The 21,174-nt window shown below is 50.0% G+C and overlaps 1 protein-coding gene across 1 annotated transcript; it reads right to left on the reverse strand.

The window, feature by feature from the left end:
• Window positions 1-823: 823 nt before the first annotated feature.
• CASTOR1 (cytosolic arginine sensor for mTORC1 subunit 1) lies at window positions 824-16,810 on the reverse strand. Its single transcript, XM_075568897.1, has 9 exons — window positions 16,589-16,810; window positions 13,516-13,586; window positions 7,468-7,661; window positions 6,346-6,478; window positions 5,339-5,462; window positions 4,790-4,903; window positions 3,258-3,340; window positions 2,857-2,951; window positions 824-980 (listed from the first exon to the last, which is right to left on the reverse strand). Exons 1-9 carry the CDS (start codon window positions 16,720-16,722, stop codon window positions 915-917), a joined length of 1,014 nt encoding a protein of 337 aa, XP_075425012.1. The 5' UTR covers window positions 16,723-16,810; the 3' UTR covers window positions 824-914.
• Window positions 16,811-21,174: the final 4,364 nt, after the last annotated feature.

Here is a 21,174-nt window from a genome sequence, read left to right on the forward strand (position 1 = left end):
ATTAAGTGCACTCAGGAAGACGGTGTAGGACAGGAACAGCTTGTGTGCTACAGACTTTCACAATGAGTTCGTTTTCTTTCCAGCTTAGAAGACCCACACACAATCCCTGCCGAGGGCAAGTTCGATGGGCTTTCTAACGACCCAGGAGAAGGCATGCAGTGTGCAGCAACTATGTTGATGAATCGGTCTGAAAACCGGCAATATATAAAAAAAAAAAAAAAAAAGAGCGTGGCACACGGGAGGCTGGGAGGGTTTTAATTAATTCCACAAATCGTGATAGTGTAAAAAAAATATCCCCTTGCTTCACTTTCATCCCTCAAGAGCATAATCCTATACAGATCGGGAGTGCGCAGAATATGCGATGCCAGCGTTCACCCCAGTGGTGGCTACAGGACCATCAAAAATGTGTGACACACACTGAATATAGCATTGGTGTTATCTGTGTGACAAAGCACCTGTGCTTATCTAGTAAATAAGCAGCAGCGTTATACTACAATGCAATGCACTCCAGTAATAAAAATTAAAAAAAGCTCCCTGGCTGCTGGAGTGTGTTACAACACATTCCCCGGGTGTTCCAGCACCTTAGGAGCGAAGAAATGTAAAGCGCACCTGTACAGCAAGTGGTATTAGAGGGGCCTTTCTTGGCCCTTGTATAGGTGCAGAAAACTGAAATGAAACGACTCACTGCAGTGGCCAAACGCCTCCGGCCTGAGCTATTTCTGGTAGGCAGGCTGGCAAGGGTTGCATTTCCTCAAATTACTCGAGTCAAAAGTGGAGTGTGTCCGATTTGCCAGTACAAAAACTGCCCCCCCCCCCCCCCCGCCCCAGTCCTGCCGGCTCCTGTGATTTCGGTATGCGATGGCTACACAGTATCCTACCCACACAACATGACACAAGTGTGAGCCCCGCTCAGGTTAGCTTCCGCTTTCCTGTCGCTGGTGCAATAAGCTGATGACGCTGGTGATGTCTTCCTCTGGCACCTGTTTAAGGGAAAACATGATGTAAGTTCTCTCTCCGATCAAACTGCATCTACAACAGCAGTCAAGGCCTTACACTGGAGCTTTCCTAGGAATGGTACCGTTCAAGCAATTTGCTTATTTTTTTTTAATCAATTATTTACTACGAGCAAATACTTATAGCGCTTTTTTTTTTTTTTAAACTAGGCGGAATTACATTTTTAATGTATTAAGCATTTTTTTGTTTCTATAGAAACCATTTACAATGTCACATCCCCTTCTGAAACAGGTTGACTCCTTTTTGAGCCCTGCCCTCTCTAGCAGAGCACCAATTGTATCTAGTGACTGCCTGGTCACATGATCTTCCCCACACTTTGCATCTTTGGTCCACTTCTGCTGCACTGACAGCCATTTAGTGAACCCCCGAGCCGAATCTTCGCCGATCGATCACATGAGAAGGGATCGACCAGCAACTCAGCTAATTACTTATGGTGTGGATTGTATTGGGGCACATATTAAAAAAGGGGAAAGGGGGAAAGAAAAACCCCGGCAGCGTGGAGTGCTGCTTTAACATGCGTTCTGCCAAGAGCAACTAATTCTAGCCAGCGAAAAGTGCACAAGTAACAATGCAAGTTAGGCATGGTGATCACTGGAGGTTTGCAGTAACGGGTGCTAGATTTAAGGGAGGGGGTGGAAAAATATTGGGCTTATCCCAGAAGTCTCCCTTTTATGCCGTAGTGTTGTGGCGATTTGCGTTTGTTAGGTTTTCCATAGGATAAAAGACCACATTTTATTTTAGGAAGTAAGAGTTTTGTTGTGTTTTTGGTTTGTGTGGATTAAATGAAACAGGGAAATGTGTCAAAAACAGAGGGGGTTGGTTCCCCCCATTTTTTTGCAAGCTTATTTTTTGGTTAGTGGGCGTGGGAGTTTTTTGGTTATGTGGAGTTTTTTGAGGATTCCCAGGGGGGTCTGCTGTTAAAAGTCCCTGATGCTCGTCAGAATCCCATAGAACATAAGAGAGGAGCGCAAGAAAAACCAAAATCAATATAACAACATCTTTAAGATTCACATTGTAAGAAAGGTACAGCAAATAAAACAGGCAGAGCCGTCTCAGCAAAATGCACATCACCACAGCCACTAAATGTAAGCATATACTTCAATAGTAGCAACCATCCCCTCCAAACCAGTCTCTGTTGGAGGCTGTGATGTTAATCACACGTCCCGCAGAGACTCCTGGATACCGCAACACGTTTTGTGTACAACTGCACTGCGTCGGGGGAGGGGTGGCGTTGTACACGAAACGTGTGGAGATATCCAGGAGTCTCTGCCGGACGCCAGACGCGGCTGCGATCCCCGCCTTCCCCAGCAGCGGGCGTGCTGCTCGAGCCCACGTGTAACTATCGTGGATTAACATCACAGCCTCCAACAGGGACCGGGTTTGGAGGGGATGGTTGCTACTATTGAGGTATATGCTTACATTTAGTGGATGGGGTGGGGATGTGCCGATTGTCGCAACGCCTCTGCCCATTTTATGTGCTATACTTTTCTTACAATTTGAATACATAAAAAGATGTTATGGTTATGTTGATTTTGTTTTTTCTTGCGCTCATCTCTTTCACATGTTATATGTGGTTTATTGGCCCCGGTAGATTACGGGAGTGAGTGGGAGCAGCAGACGTAACCTACACTCGGATCTGCAGTGAAATCCCCATCAGCGCTGTCTAATTTGTACATTTGGTTTTGTCAGAATCCCAGAATGGAGGGCAACCAAGGTCATTTACCCCCCTGCAGTGCCAGTAGCACAAAGTATGCTGTGCCAGTGTTATTGTGGCGGCACAGGTACCGCATATAAGGAGCAGAGAAACGCATTCGTTTAGCAGGGTAAGGCTTATAAACTTACCAAAGCGTGGTCAAAATTGAAGGTGCTGATATAGTAAGCCGATATGTCCGCCGCAGCCAGAGGTTCAGCAATCTGAGCCACAATCCCACACTCGTCTGCGTGAAACACAAGTACATGCAGCAGTCCAAACACACACAGCTAGAAATCCACCCGGGTCACAGAATTAACAATGCAAACTCCGGGAGGGGGAGGGGCGAAGGGCGGAGAAATGCACAACGTACGAGTTACAGCAAACGGCGCCCACAGGGTTAATCTGCTCTGCAATGCGCTGCTGATCTCCGGCGCAGAAAGGGGCACGTTTAAGCTCATAATTAGGGCAATTAATGATCCCTCAGTCAGTAAAAGGGTTAACTATAAAAAAAAAAAAAAAAAAGGAAGAACAAAAAAAAACAGAACCTCACCAAAGCCGAGGGGCTGGCCGCCGATTCTAACCATCCGCCAAAGTTCCCCGTAGGAACTTGTTAAAAGTAGGTCACTGGGGAACCTAAGAGGGAACTGGAGTTAGTGACATCAGGGCAAACCACCAGCATCCTCCCCCAGCATGCAACGTCCCCTACGCTGCGCGGCTGCATCCTCCCCCTGCATGCAACGTCCCCTGCTCTGCGCGGCTGCATCCTCCCCCTGCATGCAACGTCCCCTGCTCTGCGCGGCTGCATCCTCCCCCAGCATGCAACATCCCCTGCACTGCGCGGCTGCATCCTCCCCCAGCATGCAACGTCCCCTGCTCTGCGCGGCTGCATCCTCCCCCTGCATGCAACGTCCCCTGCTCTGCGCGGCTGCATCCTCCCCCAGCATGCAACGTCCCCTGCTCTGCGCGGCTGCATCCTCCCCCTGCATGCAACGTCCCCTGCTCTACGCGGCTGCATCCTCCCCCAGCATGCAACGTCCCCTGCTCTGCGCGGCTGCATCCTCCCCCAGCATGCAACGTCCCCTGCTCTGCGCGGCTGCATCCTCCCCCAGCATGCAACGTCCCCTGCTCTGCGCGGCTGCATCCTCCCCCTACATGCAACGTCCCCTGCTCTGCGCGGCTGCATCCTCCCCCTACATGCAACGTCCCCTGCTCTGCGCGGCTGCATCCTCCCCCAGCATGCAACGTCCCCTGCTCTGCGCGGCTGCATCCTCCCCCAGCATGCAACGTCCCCTGCTCTGCGCGGCTGCATCCTCCCCCTGCATGCAACGTCCCCTGCTCTGCGCGGCTGCATCCTCCCCCTGCATGCAGTCCCAGGGGGGGGGGGGGGGTATATATATAATCTCAGTCCCAGGGGGGGGATATATAATCTCTTATCAGCCCTACAGACAAGGTTATTTTTTTTTTACCACCCCACCTTACAATTCCAACCCTGTCTGATTACATGGTACACACGGTTAATTATCAACGCGTTAGACGTCCAGTTTTTTCATGATTACTATTACCCGTTAATTTTGAAAGTGAGGATTTTAGCAGATAATAATAATAATAATAATAATAATAATAATAATATTTAAAAAGAAATAAAAAAAAAAAAAAAATACTTTCTATCCCAATTTCAAAACGCCATATCACAGCGACACAGATATGATGAGGGGGCGACACCCATCACACCCCCACGCTCCGAAGAAACATCCGTGACATCACAACGCCAACACCTCTTGCCCCGGCAGCAGTTGGCATGGCTGATATATCTATGCGATTAGATTGTAAAATACACAATCTAAAGATGACTTTATAGTGTATTTGACCCTTAAGTAGCAGCCGTCCCTGCAGGGACTGGTACAGGTAGAAAGCAGAGTAGAATTATTCGCGTGCGGAAACAGCAATGCTATCTAGCGCTCTATGCAAAGGTGCAGCAGGAACCGAGAGTGGTCACTTCCCACAACCCAAGATTAGGGAACCCCCCCCAGGAGTGTGTGACCTCCTGCCCATTTTAGGATGAGAAGAGGGAGTCATACGTACTTCTTCTGCGTCTCCGTGTCCATGACAATGGAGATATAATCATCTATCAAGGAGAAGGCAAAGAAGCGGAAGGATTCCAGATTCTGCGAGCCGGCGGGAGACTCTTCCGGGACACTGCAGAGGAAATGTACACCGCAGCATGTAGGTTCCAGTGTCGCCGCCGCCGCCGCAGCGCGCATGCGTGGGGGTGAAACCCATCGCTGCTATACTGGAGCAGAGCGACTCCCTGATATAAACCACTTGTGTGCCATGTACTTCAAGACTAAAATAGGACCCGATGAGGAAGCTCGTTATGGCAATATAATGAATAAAAGCGATTTTATTTTAGGTGTGTGTGTGTCCTGGGACACCTAGGATCTCCTAGGAGGAGATAGGCATTTATTTTGACCAAATTTGCTGGTATAGATGGATTTGCAGTGCGCTACTGACCCCTGTGGCTGGAAATGGATCCGATCCATCATCTCTGGAGGAGGAGATCAGTGGAAGTGCGCAGATGGGATCACTGCACAGAGCGCCTTCATTTGTAACGGAGCACACAAGGAAACTCACCCATTGGAATAGAACAGGACGTCCATAAGAATGGTTGAAATGGACGGTAGGGTGTCCCGATCCAGCGTCAGGACACAGTACTGGTTGTGCGGGCTCTGCACAGGGTGCACGGTGAGGTTGCACGCTGACAAAGCAAGAGAGATACACACACATTAACTCCTCCGCCTCTGGGGGCTCCTGCAGAGCAGTGCACTGCAGTGCTTTCTGGTGCCAGATAAGTCCTAAATAATTAGCCATACACTGTGTGTATCCCAGAATGGTATGTTTATCTTACACTACTGAAGCCATCTAGATATAAATTAAATTTTTTTTAAACCGGGCCATTAAAAAGCATCACAACCTGCAATAAATAAAGACATACAATACAATAAATATGCCTTTATCCAGGACCAAAAGTGGTACTCAGCAACTTCTCTTTACGAAAGATGGGTCTTTCACTCCCTCTTGTGGCAGCCGGCATGCACTACAGTTTATCCCAAACCATTAGGAGAGCAGTGAGCTGCAGGCACGACTGGCAGCAAAGTGAGAGTAATCAAGATCCCTTTAGCTAATTGGGCTGGTCATGCAGTTTGTGTCACTGCTCTGCTTTTTTATTTATTTATTTTTTACTCCTGGCAATGAACGGTAGTTCTCCACGTTGGAGAGCATAACGACCACATATTGCAGGTAACCACCACTGATACTTGATGTGCTTTAGGCTGCGGCCACTGAGCGCGCTCATGCTTGAGAGCGGTGACGTCACCAACTCTCCAAGCATGAGCGCTGGGTGTCCTGCAGAATTTTGCAAGCGCAAGTGGGGGGCGTGTCTTTGGCTGGATTGAGGCTATGTGTATTGACTGGTGCAGAACAGTCACGTGACCCTTCAATGCACTTGAAAATCAATTTTCGGTCTCCCCAAGCTTTGGAGAGCGTACGCGTGCGCCCCGCCATACAGATTGACTTTAACTGTAGTCAGCACGCCAAGCAGCAGCGTGGACGCAGCCAGGGGTCAGTAACAGGGCACTTACTACTCTTAGCTTTTAGAAAGCCATTGCTGGAATCGCTGAGGTTAAGCGGCACTAGCTCTCCGTTCTCCTCCTTGTAGATGCTAAGCTCTCCCGACAGTGTGTGGAACGCGACGGGTAAATCTTCCTCCCGCACCTGGAGAGAGAGTGAGAGTCCCGACATTGCGGACAGAAGATTCCAAGCTATTGCAATACACGGTGTAGACTTCTATTTGCTAATAACCGACTCAAGGCCCAACATATAAATAATTAGGCACAAACCATCCAAATAAACAATTAAAAATGCCTTTGCAGAGTGGATCTGTAATGGCTATTGCCCTGGAAAGAACTAGGTTTCTGTGACACTTAACCCTTTAGTGCCATGTGGTTTGCAAAGCAGAGTAATACAGCCCTGCAGATTGCTGTTGGCATCAGGGGTGATAAGAGGGGAAATAAAAGATAGGCCGGGGTGGGATGCTTCAAAGACCAATGTACTTTTTTTTTTTTTTTTTTTTTTTAATATATAAAAAGGGAAAATAGAACTGATAATATATCTTACTAATAAATATATCTGACAAATAAATATATCTGACTAATAAATATATATCTTACTAATAAAATAAGAGTTGTTACAAATTTTTCGGTCATTTTAAAACCCCCCTTGTTTCCATGGTATTGAAGCAGGGGGTCTCCGGAGCTGAACCCCACTAATTTTACCTCCGGAGAGCCCACGCTTGCGGAGATACCTCTGTAGGTGATGCCGGTAGACGCTCTGGCTCACTAGTCGGGGGTTCATGTAATGGCGGCGTTTCAAAGCTCCCGCGTCCTGTGAGCCAATAGGAAGCGGAGTCGTCATCAGTGCAGCCCACGTAACGCGGCAGCTTTAAACGTGCCGAGAAACCAGCACCCACTTCAGAGGCAAGTATCTCAGGAAGCAGGGGGGCTCTGGAGCGGAAACCCTTTATCAAACCCATGTAAAATACACTTAACCATCCGAACCCCCCACCTCCCATTGCTGCAAGAGATGCCAGAAAACGTTTCAGCAACGTGTCATGTGAGCAGATGGGGTTAAAAATGTCTGATTGCCAGGGGCCACGTGAGACGCACAAGGAGCAGGAATAGGAGCAGGAATAAGAGCAGCCTCACCAGGATAAAGTCAGTCTGATACGTGGACAGCATCAGCACCGAGACGTCGTGCTCCGCCAGGGGAGCAATCACGGACTTGGCGATCTTCGTAACGCCCACCGTCTGGACTCCGGCCGACAAGCACCCGTTGGACAGCACATTCAGCACCCGCCACGTGGCGTCCGCCACGTGCAGGAAGTCCGACGGGGGCAGCTCTGAGAAGCACAACATTGCATCAAGACCAAAAAAAAAAAACGCTGAAATTCAGGAGGTGCGCAGTGCCACGCTGGCTGCTAAAGGGATTCAAATAAAGTATTAGTACTGTGCATAAAAAGGAGAACACAATCCCTTAACAAAGAAATTGGCAACTATTATTTAGGGGAAGGTTACGGTAGGGTTGTACCATTAACATGGGAAAGAGTGGGCACAGTTGTGAGTTTATAGCACATGGATCATGAAAGGTTTGGCCAGTTATACAGCAACGCCACTATCCGTGCAACAAAATAAAGTGCAAGTTTAAATGCATCATTGTGTTTATTTAAAAAGCAGTGGTGCTGGTTGGGTTATACACATTTCTGGAAGGCTTCGGGAACAGGGTTATACTGAGCGACGTGGCAGAGAGTAGAGATCTGCTCCAAAAAAAGACTTTTATCCCACATTAATCATTAGCGGTGTGTGCGCCACAGACAGTCCTCAGCATTAGCGGTGTGTGCGCCACAGACAGTCCTCAGCATTAGCGGTGTGTGCGCCACAGACAGTCCTCAGCATTAGCGGTGTGTGCGCCACAGACAGTCCTCAGCATTAGCGGTGTGTGCGCCACAGACAGTACTCAGCATTAGCGGTGTGTGCGCCACAGACAGTCCTCAGCATTAGTGGTGTGTGCGCCACAGACAGTCCTCAGCATTAGCGGGTGTGCGACAGCTTTATCAGAGGGGTGTTGCGCCACAGACAGGTTAAAAAGGAAGGTTTTGCATGATCAGCAATGAGGGTGAAGAGACCTCAGCCTGATCAAGGACAGAACCGGACCGCAGAAGCCAGCAGTTAATCACTGGATCGGGCCGTGGGAATGTTTTGCATGTGGTTTAAAACCCAACAGGGCGTATAAAGAAACCCCCACCACAGGAAAGCCCAGTAATGTGCCAGATGCGGTCAGTGTTAGCCAGCACTATAAAACCATACAATATAAATGTGTCCACACACAAATTAATATAAATATATCTACATAGATGTATTAAAGCAGAAATAGCCGTGTTAGTCCAGGTGCAGAACAAATGAGTACGTCAGTATTCAGTGATACCTTGTTTATTTGGACTAATAATTGATGTAGCAAAAACAATCTTTCGAGAGTTCTCCCTTCCTCAGGTCAGCAATACTGACTTAATATGCGGATATGGGGTTTCTCACACACAATGTTTTGTAAGGGTCTGCCATGTCTCCATGCCAATGTTCCATCCAAAACCTCCCCCACCCACCGTGCTGCTGTTAATGTAAAGGCCCCCCCCCTATCCCTTATTGTTACCGTATTACCCTTGCAGTGTCTCCAAACATCCCTTTCCTCACCCCACCTACATCTGTTTTTTCTTTTCTAATCAGTTTAAAAACATAGATTCCATTAAAAACCAGTATTACTGACCTGAGGGAGAGGAGAACTCTCGAAAGCTTGTCCTATGACAAATTGTTAGTCCAAATAAAAACGGTATCACCCAATACTGAAGTACTCGCACATACATACGAGAGATGAATAACTGTCTACATCCGTATCAAAGAAGAAACCAGCACACGCAAACGGAATAAATTATATATGTTATTTCTTAGCAGGATCCTACATTTGTCCCTAAAGCTGTGGCCCCGCTGCCTCTGCTGCACGCGCGCCTGGCGGCGTGTGCAGCCGAATTCCTTGGTCTGCAGGGGGAAAGACGGGGGGGGGGGAGGAGGTGGTCGTGACGTCACCCGGCAGGTTAGCGCTCATTGGCTGAACCGCCGGGGGGGCGTGGCCTAGCTCGCCGTCGCTAGCTCCCCTCAATTTTCCTGCAGGTTGGAAAAAAACTCACCACGCATCACGGCAGCCCCCCCCCCCTTGCAGCTGGCCCGGCCCCATTGTGGGAGGGCTCTTGTCCCTGCAGCGAGCGCTGCAGTAGCCAGCGGGGACCTGGCTTAAGGGATAAATGTAATCCCAAAACGGAAGAAAAGTGAAAATATTTGAGCCATCACGCATGTAAGGAACATGACGTAAAAAAAAAGGTAGATGGCGTTATAGAAAGTCCCAGAACGATATGATCCTGACATCTATATATGTATAAAGATCAAATCGGAGGATAGCACAGAAAAATAAATAGAAAACAAATCAAACGAAAAAATAAAATAAATCAAGTAGCTTCCCGCACACCCGGGATTACAGGGCTCTGACCAGGTTCTTGTACCTACCAGGCTGCACCACAATAGGATCGCTGCAGCAACCAGGCAACAAAACAGCTTTATGTAGAGAGCTACGTTAGCCTGGTTTTCCCTGTGCTGGTTATTTAGAAGGTGTTTTACCAGGAAGTGATACATTGGGGGAGACCTCTTGCTTTCACATGTCCTGGGCAGAGCGTTATGGGGACAATACACGGTGACATTAACTGAACAGAGGTTATACATTATATTTACAGACATTTCATGAATAGTTAGAGGTAACATGATTAGGACAGCGATAAACCTGCGATTGGACAGGATCAAACTACAGAACGAGCCCTGGATCACACAGGCTCACAAGGAACCGCTGTTACCTGTGCTTGTGGTGTCAGAGTTCGGAGAGGTGCTGGTGATCAGTGTACAGACCTAAGCAGTGACCTCGTTACACCGATCATGGGGTGGAAGCCCTATCTAGGCACCGAAAAACATGTATCCAGACCACCAAGTATAGCCGCCACAGTACTGCCGAAAAACATGTATCCAGACCACCAAGTATAGCCGCCACAGTACTGCCGAAAAACATGTATCCAGACCACCAAGTATAGCCGCCACAGTACTGCCGAAAAACATGTATCCAGACCACCAAGTATAGCCGCCACAGTACTGCCGAAAAACACACTATAGTGAATAGTTGGTACTGGGTATGAACACACACACACACACACACACACACACACACACACACACACTTTAATTCAGTTATTTTCCCCTTACTTTCATTTCCTTTGTCCCATTTTTACAAAACCTCTCAATTTTGTTTATTTCTTTACCCCTTCCTTCCCCCCATCTTGTCACTTTATTGTATGTAACGATGCTCACTAGGGGGGGTCACCATCACGTCATTTGGAGGCAATGTCTTACTTTTTTAAACTATGCACTAGGGCAAGGTTGGCCATCTCCCGTCCTCCAGGGCCACCAACAGGTCAGGTTTTATAGAAAATCCCTGCTTCAGCACAGGTGGCTCAGTCAATGACTTGTGATGATGGTCATTGACTGTTTGCTTGATATTGAGAAAGGTCCCATTGGAGACGGAAGCATCGACCCTGTGAATAAACCACTTATAATGGATCCATCAAGTGTGCTGGTTCCCGTTTTGCCAACTTTTCATAACCCCCGCACTATAGTATATCAAACTGAAGTCCAGCACTCGTCTCCAATCAAAATAATTAGAAGTTAAATTAGACATGTCGGTCCCCCTCCCCTTTCCCACGGTGAGATCACAAGTCGGGTACTGGCTATTGTGCGTTTACGACACTGCCACGTGGGTACACAGTTTGGCTAATTACACGGTGTGTATCTGGAGAAAAGTCCCGGGGAGACCAAGATGTCGATTCCACTTCAAAGAAACTGTCATTATTTTGATTTAAGACGAGAGTGCTGAACTACTTCAGTTGGGTGCCTGCAACACCCTTTCCTTGCACATCGCAAAAACTGCATGCTTAGGAGTGCCGTCTGCATATTGCCGAGTATAACACACACAACACACACCTGAAATGTTGATGTCAACATCACCAGGTCAAAGTGGCCTGCCCAAGGTCGCAGAAAGCAGACATTGGGCTCATCTGTTTCATTCCATGGTGTTCGGTTCCCATTAAAGTGGGTGTGGGACTCGGGCTGCAGAGGGTTTTTACAAGATGTAGACTATTGCATTTAAATTCGGATGAATCATACTTAAACGTGCAGCTTTCAGGATCCCGTAAATCCACCGGTGTCTGGGAAAGCGTTTGATAAAAGCATCCACGGGTCCCAAATGCAGCAGTAATGAGGCCAAAGAAAGGATTAAAGTCTCCCGCGTGCTGGGTGGGGGCTCTGCCATGGTGAGAGCTGCAACTCTAGAAGTGCTAATAAAAAGGTACCCCGCTCGGCCTGTTTATAGCCGTGTGCTGCCTGCAGGCGGACACTGTCCCCGTGGTAAACATTCCACTACTTCCATTGTTCTGCAAGTTTGTGCAGCGAGGAAAACTGCACAAAGCACCAAGCAGCCCCTGTCTGGGTATTCAGAGCCTTCTAACTATTGTGGGCTTGTTCAGTGCAGCCCTTGTGCACGCCCGGTTTAATTACGGATAGGAAGTGCAGGCTCGCAGGCCGTGTACTTCTGATAAAGCTACATGGCCTCCCGCCTTCCTGTCGTTTCCCTATCACACCGGCTCAGATCCTACTCAGGCTAATCTCTCTGCTGTGTAAGCATTTCAGATCCGATGGACACAGAGCCATCCAAATTTAAGCCACTTCTCACACCAACTGCCTTCTCCGTTGTCATCCTGACCACATGCATTGCTGTGAAATGATCCAGTAATTTACTTCTCTAAATAAGTATATAGATATCTGCCAAAGTACTGAACTTTGTAGAAAGGTTTAAAAAAGCCATCACACCAAAAAGGTACAATAAATGTGTCTAAACTAGCTCAGCGTTTCGGGTTCAGGAAGCAGGAACGTTGAGCTGGTAAAGACATTTATTGTACCATTTGGTGTGCTGGCTTGTGAGAGACAGACACAGACACAGACACACACACACACACACACACAGACACACAGACAGACGATCAACTTGACATACTAATATGTCTGATCCCTAAAATCACAGCAAACCTTTCAAATCTGACCCATCCCTTCCACGTATACATTGCCTGCCGCTTCAGAACCAAATCGGTTAACACTTTCAAACTCTGATGGTCCCTGTGCCGATAGAAGTGGGTTCTGAGCTACTTTGCAGGAGAACACACCCATGAATACGCTTTTATCGCAACGCTTTGCTGTATCCTCTTCCGGGTCAGAGATCTGCAGCAGAATGCTTATTTTTAGAGTTTTTAATGGGCCGTGGAAAAGGAAATATTTAACATTTTACGACTGCTTAGACGGGCCCCATGAGATATGGGAGACTGCGCCTTGCACGGCTTCAGCGCCCGCCTTGGAGGGTATTACTGCGTTCACCGGCCAATGTACAATACAGGACCAGCCAATTATAAATAAATCCCACTCTGCCATTACTGCGCTAACCTTTTAAAACAAGGCGGTCCATACAACCCCGTTTTAAAAGGATCCGTCCGCATCAAGGACACAGAGCACAAATGTGTTGTGTTTTTTTTACAAATTGCCGTTTAAAGCTGCAGTTCAGTCTTTTTTATTTTTTTATTTTTATTTATTTTTATTTATTTTTTTACTTCAATAGTTTCATGTGTGCAATCTCTAATTACCTAAAGAACTGTACAGCTGCAGGTCAATTCGTTCTCCATGTATTGATAGGCAAAATTTGGTGACATAATTAGAGCTGGCATTTGTTTTTATTTGCTTTTGTCTGTCAGTGGAAGCTCATGAATATTCATGAGCACTCCTGCACTGACATGTGCTAGAGGGAGGGCAGGGCTGACAAAGGGGTGTGCCAGGGCTTGTGACAGGACATGAAGTGGCAGTGCCTTAGCAAATGGCAGTTAAAATAGAATACAAGAAAATTGGTCTTTCAAAGTTGTTGTTTTTTAAACAGAAAATGCTAAAAGTATTTTTTCTTACTACAGAACTGATTTATTAAAAAAAAACACATGCAGGATATTGACTGAACTGCAGCTTTAAATGTTACACACAAATTACACAGAAAGTATTGAGAACAAGCAATTTGTGTACCTTCAAATCCTGCTTCATCCAGCATCAGTGTGTAATCTTCCGGCGTCTCCGTCAAACTGAAGAACTTGCACCTATTAAAGGAAATAGGACGGTAGAAAATGGGGCGATTGTTAAAGCATCGGGGTAACATGTTCATTAAACCCCCCAGTGCCGGGTTCTACACAACACCCCGATCCCCCCCTCACTGCCGGGTTCTACACAACACCCCGATCCCCCCCTCACTGCCGGGTTCTACACAACACCCCGATCCCCCCCCTAACTGCCGGGTTCTACACAACACCCCGATCCCCCCCTCACTGCCGGCTCCTACACAACACCCCGATCCCCCTCTCACTGCCGGGTTCTACACAACTCCCCGATCCCCCTCTCACTGCCGGGTCCTACACAACACCCCGATCCCCCCCTCACTGCCGGCTCCTACACAACACCCCGATCCCCCCTCACTGCCGGGTCCTACACAACACCCCGATCCCCCCCTCACTGCCGGCTCCTACACAACACCCCGATCCCCCCCTCACTGCCGGCTCCTACACAACACCCTGATCCCCCCCCTCACTGCCGGGTTCTACACAACACCCCGATCCCCCCCTCACTGCCGGCTCCTACACAACACCCCGATCCCCCCCTCACTGCCGGGTTCTACACAACACCCCGATCCCCCCCTCACTGCCGGGGCCTACACAACACCCCGATCCCCCCCTCACTGCCGGGTCCTACACAACACCCCGATCCCCCCCTCACTGCCGGGTCCTACACAACACCCCGATCCCCCTCACTGCCGGCTCCTACACAACACCCCGATCCCCCCCTCACTGCCGGGTTCTACACAACACCCCGATCCCCCCTCACTGCCGGCTCATACACAACACCCCGATGCCCCCCCTCACTGCCGGGTCCTACACAACACCCCGATCCCCCCCCTCACTGCCGGGTTCTACACAACACCCCGATCCCCCCTCACTGCCGGCGTCCTACACAATACCCCGAATTAGGCTAGCACGGGTCAGTTTGCAAAAGAAGCGATTGGCAAGTAATCTGGAATAAAGGATTTCCCTGACATTTCCTTGTTTGAAGCTGGGTTAAGATTGTAGATGTAGATTCATTTTTCCTAGTGTCGGGTACAGACACTTGTTTTTACCTACAAAAATACCGTTGCCTGTGGGATTTAATACTTTGCAATATTAAAGAAAGAGCACATGGACAAAAAGCCAACTAATAAATTAAGTAAACATCACATTAAGAAAAATGCAGCGAAAACCAATTACACAACTAGAATTTAGCAGTTATAGATGTTTGAAATAATTCTAAATAGAAATGTAGTGTCGGGAAATTTCATTGTTATTTAATTAAGGGAGAAGGAGCAGCTCAGTGAGTAAAGACACTGACTGGCACAGGGGAGCCTGGTTCAATTCCCGGTGTCGGCTCCTTGTGACCTTGAGCAAGTCACTTTATCTCCCTGTGCCTCAAGACACCAAAAACAGATTGTAAGCTCCACGGGGCAGGGACCTGTGCCTGCAAAATGTCTCTAAAGCGCTACGTAAAACTAGCAGCGCTATACAAGAACATGCTATTATTATTAATAATAAAAGATTAACATCTAATCAAGAAATGGGTTCTGAAAATGTACAATATAGATATACATCTTTTTGATGCATTTAAGGAAAACTCAGCACCAAGATCTTTATGCAGGGGGCTCAACTCCAGCCCTCAAGGGCCCCAACAGGTCAAGTTAAGGATATCCTTGCTTCAGCACAGGTAGCTCAATCAGTGGCCAAGTCTTCGACTGAGCCACCTGTGCTGAAGCAGGGATACCCTAAAACCTGACCTGTTGGTAGCCCTTGAGGACTGGAGTTGAGAACCCCCTGTGTTAGTCGCCTTAATCAAGCTCCGCGAAAAATTAAAAAAAAAAAAAAAAACACGGAGCAGCATATTCTTTGCACCCTCTTTATTTCGCTCAGCGAGCGGGCGACCTGTGTCGGCTTGGGCCATGGAGGTTGTAGGGCGAGTTTTTATTACCAGAGGTGAGGCAACTGCAGTGACACGCGGATGCTACGTAAGAAACGGTGACAAAAACATTACAAACACTGCAAAGCAATACATTGCTGGCCACCTCTGGCAGCAAATGGGTTAAGTGTGTATAGGAAGCAGGCTGCAGCTTGAGGCAGCATCCCGTGTGGTCCCTGGTCAAGCAATGGTGACAACCAGAGCCCTGCATGGCAGCAGTGGCCTGTCCAGCCAATACAGGTCCAACGCCAGAAGCACAACATGCATTTTAAAGGGAGCAACAGGATTTGGGATCAAGGCAGCTTTGTTTTTGTGTAAAGGCGGATGGGAAAATGTAAAAAGCCACAAGTTCCTAATGCTGCATCTTGCTCATCCCAGACAGAAAGCCTCAGCCAGCACAGTGACTGTATATATTATATCCCATCTACATTGAAATGCCTCATCACAAGAGCAGGGGACCCCACACCCCGTAATCTCACCAGGGCTGGGTCTTGCAATGTGCAACACACCATCAGCACTGGAAGGGTTAAAATATACTATGTAACTTTAGGTAGTTCGCTTTTAACTTTAAAAATAACCCTTCCGACACACACACACACACACACTTTTTTTTCCTGATATAGGAGCAGTTCTGGGGAACCAATGATGGGATATTTATGCTCTGTATATACACCCAGTGTCCCCTTTTAAAACAAGTTGAACTATAGGAGTAAATAAGAAGCGGCACACTGCGTTATATAGCTGCACCAGACACGGATCCTGTCCTGGCTGCATTTAAACAAAAAAGGTCCAAGTCTCTATTTATAAGTCACAAGAGGTCTTAATTCCCAGGGTTGCATAGAACAGCACCGGTACCGGGGCTCAGCCCTGCTGTGGGGAGGGAAGGGTCCTGGGATAAGTGCATCCTCCCCGGGATCCCTCTTCCCGCCCCCCCCGGAATAAGTGCATCCTCCCCGGGATCCTGCTTTCCCCTCCCTCCCCCAGGAATCCCTCTCTCCCTCCCTGGGATCCCTCTTCCCGCCCTCTCCCGGGATAAGTGTAGCCCCCCGGGGGGGGGGGGGGGTGTTACCTGGTGCGGTGCCGCAGGAAGAGCAGCTTGACAAGCGAGTGGGTGTAGAACCACAGGCCGGCCTTGTCGATGCTGGTGACCCGCACCCGGTGCTCCAGCAGCTGCAGGTCCATGCTGGGGGCGCGGGGATCCATCCAGCGTGCGCTCCGGGGGCCGGGATAGCAGCGGAGGGGGGTGGCAGGGTAATAAGTAGGCTGGGTCTCGTGTGACACGTGGGCAGCACAGGCCCTACCTAGTGTACTAATGGCAGGGATGTGTGTTTAATGTCAATGGCTCAAACCTTTCATTAATCAGTATACATGTGGTGTGTATATGTGTCATCTATTGTATAGGACTCGTGTGTGTGTGTGTATGTATATATCTGTATACACACACTCTATATATCTATATAGCTGTGTGTGTGTGTGTGTGTGTGTGTGTGTGTGTGTGTGTGTGTGTGTGTGTGTGTGTGTGTGTGTGTGTGTGTGTGTGTGTGTTTTAAATAAATCAGTTCTGTACTATGAGAAAATACTTGAACCATTAAAAAAAAACCATTTTAAATATATTTGTAATGTATTCTAATGTAACAAGCATTTTTGTTCCTATAGAAACCATTTACAAAGTCACATCCCCTTCCCCTTCTGAAACAGCATCACCTTTTTGAGCCCCGCCCTCTCGCTATCTGTGAACCAATTGAATCTAGTGACTGCCTGGTCACATGATCATCTTCACAGAACGTTTTTTTTTTTTTTTTTTTAACGCTTGAGCTGCTGCTTTAAATCCAGAAATAGTTTCCACAACAGAAAAAATATATATAAATCCTACCACTCAATGAGAGACTCTGCTCCGCTGAGAAAAAGACTTCCCATGGCTGCGCTTATAGTGCCGGCGACAACGTCGCTTCAAAACAAATGTATTGAAGCCACCGCGTGCGCTTATAGTAGGAGCGACGGATTGGTTGCGATCGCTGGAATCACTTCAATTTGATTTTTCAAGGCCACCGTAGCGTGACGTCAAAGTCGCCGGCACTATAAGCGCAGCCTTAGCAATACTTTCAAACCAAGGGCAAAATATCTCAGAGTAGTGCAATATGGTTGACAGAAAAATAGTGTGACCAAAGGAACAAGCTGATACACTCAAACGTGTAGCAGAATGATAGAGACCAAACTTTACTGTAACTCGGGAGCGCAATCTTTTTTCCCTGCGCCCCCCTGCCGTCTGTCCCCCTCTTACCTCGGCTCCGGCGTCTGGACGTCACGTTGCCATGGCGACCCGTCTCCAGAGGCCGTCTGAGCCAAGGTAAGTGCAGTTTACAGGGACCTTCGGGAAGCGCGCGGAGCCTCTGTTAACCCAGCACCCCCCGCAGACAATCTCACGCCCCCCAGTTTGCGCCCCCCTGCTGTAACCAATGAAAAATAATAATAACACTCACAGATATCTGGGCAAAAATATATGGGGGGGGGGGGGGGTAACAGATAGCAAAGGGTCTTGGATTCTCTACTGAAGAGGTGTTTTCTGGAGAAGATCCGAGACGGACAACGAAAGTGACGTAATTCCTAATCCGCTGAGATCTGCGCCAACCCGACGAAGAACCAAGGGACGTTTAAACATCCAGCTCGCGTCAGAGACGTCCAAGACCCTCTGCTATCTTTTACCCCCCCGTACGGTTTTGCAAAGATGTCTGTGAGTGTTATAAATCTTTCTGATTGATTACAGTAACGTTTGGTATCGCTCTAGGTCTCTTAATCATTCCGAGCTCAGATAGAGGATTTTTGCCAGGACTAGCAACCCGTGAGACCCAATAAAATCAGGCTCGGCCTTAGGGCAAGGCGGTCACCTTGGGCCATGCACCTTCGGGGGCTGCCCCGCGCTCCCTCCTCCTGTCGATCCCCAAACCAGCGCAGGACCGCACCACTGCTCACCCCAAGGTAGGGACCAGGGGAGGGTGTGTGTGCAGGCTTGCATATAGCTGGGGAAGGTCTAACCTCATGCGGCGCGGCCTTCCCTCTGCAATATCCAGTTGCGCCGCAGGAGGAGGGGCCCCGCTGCCAGCATGCCGCCTGGGGTCCCATCAAAGTTAAGGTCGGCCCGGCTCTTATCCACTTGCCTGATTTTCTGTGAGTATCAGCTTACTCTTTTGGTCGCATTATTTGTATGTCAACAATATGGTATTATTTTGTGTCTTTATTTTCTTATTCGCTCTGAGATATTGCGCCCCCGGTTTGGTTTGAAAGAATTTCTATGCAATGTTTTTTTATTTAACATGCGACAAATAACCTTTCCACTTTACGGGGGGATTTAATATAAAGATTTACTAAGATTACCAGACAGGGGAGAAACAGTCTGCAAAGTGCACTTTCTTACATGCCATGAGGGACTTTAGCATGGGGCGTGGTGAAGAATAGCGATGGTCGGCCTGTGTAGGGAGCACGCCGACTTATTTAAACGGTACAGTAAGCACAGTTGCTGACATCGCTTCGGTCAGCGCCCGGCGAAAGGTCAGACGTGGACACAGGTTACTCATTCTGGTAAAAGATTCTCCAAGGCACAAGATTTCCGCGAGGGGGGACAAGGGGGAGAACGGAGCGCGTCTGCCCAGGGGACATTTCTGCATGGAAGAGCAGCGAGCGCCGTTAACCCTTCAACAGCCGATTATGGGGACGCAAAATAACGAAAGAACATTATCTGCGTGCAAGAGGTTTCAGCCTTTCAATAAATTGCACCAAACTTAGATTGTAAGTTATTTAGGGGAGGTACGCGGCATGTCCACAAAAGTAGCATCTTGGCATTTCCCTTTCGTCACGGCACCCGCAAAAAGTTTCCCTCCTCTTGCGGTTGCGAGCAGGGGTTCATCGGGGCGGCTGCACAGGGAGGGGGCGGCTGCACAGGGAGGGGGCGGCTGCACAGGGAGGGGGCGGCTGCACAGGGAGGTGGCGGCTGCACAGGGAGGGGCGGCTGCACAGGGAGGTGGCGGCTGCACAGGGAGGTGGCGGCTGCACAGGGAGGTGGCGGCTGCACTGGGAGGGGCGGCTGCACAGGGAGGTGGCGGCTGCACAGGGAGGTGGCGGCTGCACAGGGAGGGGGCGGCTGCACAGGGAGGGGCGGCTGCACAGGGAGGTGGCGGCTGCACAGGGAGGTGGCGGCTGCACAGGGAGGTGGCGGCTGCACAGGGAGGGGGCGGCTGCACAGGGAGGGGGCGGCTGCACAGGGAGGGGGCGGCTGCACAGGGAGGGGGCGGCTGCACAGGGAGGTGGCGGCTGCACAGGGAGGTGGCGGCTGCACAGGGAGGTGGCGGCTGCACAGGGAGGTGGCGGCTGCACAGGGAGGTGGCGGCTGCACAGGGAGGTGGCGGCTGCACAGGGAGGTGGCGGCTGCACAGGGAGGGGCGGCTGCACAGGGAGGGGGCGGCTGCACAGGGAGGGGGCGGCTGCACAGGGAGGGGCGGCTGCACAGGGAGGTGGCGGCTGCACAGGGAGGGGCGGCTGCACAGGGAGGTGGCGGCTGCACAGGGAGGGGCGGCTGCACAGGGAGGTGGCGGCTGCACAGGGAGGTGGCGGCTGCACAGGGAGGGGCGGCTGCACAGGGAGGTGGCGGCTGCACTGGGAGGGGCGGCTGCACAGGGAGGTGGCGGCTGCACAGGGAGGTGGCGGCTGCACAGGGAGGTGGCGGCTGCACAGGGAGGTGGCGGCTGCACAGGGAGGTGGCGGCTGCACAGGGAGGTGGCGGCTGCACTGGGAGGGGCGGCTGCACAGGGAGGTGGCGGCTGCACAGGGAGGTGGCGGCTGCACAGGGAGGTGGCGGCTGCACAGGGAGGGGGCGGCTGCACAGGGAGGGGCGGCTGCACAGGGAGGTGGCGGCTGCACAGGGAGGTGGCGGCTGCACAGGGAGGTGGCGGCTGCACAGGGAGGGGGCGGCTGCACAGGGAGGGGGCGGCTGCACAGGGAGGGGGCGGCTGCACAGGGAGGGGGCGGCTGCACAGGGAGGGGGCGGCTGCACAGGGAGGTGGCGGCTGCACAGGGAGGTGGCGGCTGCACAGGGAGGTGGCGGCTGCACAGGGAGGTGGCGGCTGCACAGGGAGGTGGCGGCTGCACAGGGAGGTGGCGGCTGCACAGGGAGGTGGCGGCTGCACAGGGAGGTGGCGGCTGCACTGCGGCCGTTGGTGTGGAGAAGGACCAATGGTTTAAGCCGAGGGATCTCAAACTCAGTCCTTAAGGGCCACCACCAGGCCGGCTTTTATGGATACCCCTGCTTCAGCCCAGGTGGCTCAATTAGTGGCTCAGTCCAAGACGGAGCCACCTGGGATGAAGCAGGGATATCTACAGAAGCCGGCCTGGGCGTGGCCCTTGAGAATAGCACGAGACCCCTGGTTTAACCTCTTTGCTTAAAGCGGGGCCCGGAATGCAGCTCTGGCAGTGAAGAGGTTAGCGGCGGATTCAGCCTCTCACACAAAACAGGACGTTACAATTATAGTTACATTAACGGAGCAGCATTTGAATGGAACGGTAAATCTAACGGGCAGTCAGTCGTTCGTCTTATATTGAACTGATTCATTGTCATTTTGAGTAATTGAAATATTATTTAAAAGGCCGCCTGGGTTAAATGCTTAA

The sequence above is a fragment of the Ascaphus truei genome, chromosome 13 (genome assembly GCF_040206685.1).
Source record: "Ascaphus truei isolate aAscTru1 chromosome 13, aAscTru1.hap1, whole genome shotgun sequence".
Classification (NCBI taxonomy): domain Eukaryota; kingdom Metazoa; phylum Chordata; class Amphibia; order Anura; family Ascaphidae; genus Ascaphus; species Ascaphus truei.

Bases quoted from the DNA above. Each gene is read 5' to 3' on its own strand.
- CASTOR1 (XM_075568897.1), bottom strand. From the start codon at position 16,722: ATGGATCCCCGCGCCCCCAGCATGGACCTGCAGCTGCTGGAGCACCGG. The intron at 6,479-7,467 runs GTGAGGCTGCTC...CTCTCTCTCCAG, and splicing joins ATCAGACTGACTTTATCCTG to GTGCGGGAGGAAGATTTACC. The intron at 5,463-6,345 runs GTAAGTGCCCTG...TTGCTTTGTCAG, and splicing joins CTTTCTAAAAGCTAAGAGTA to CGTGCAACCTCACCGTGCAC.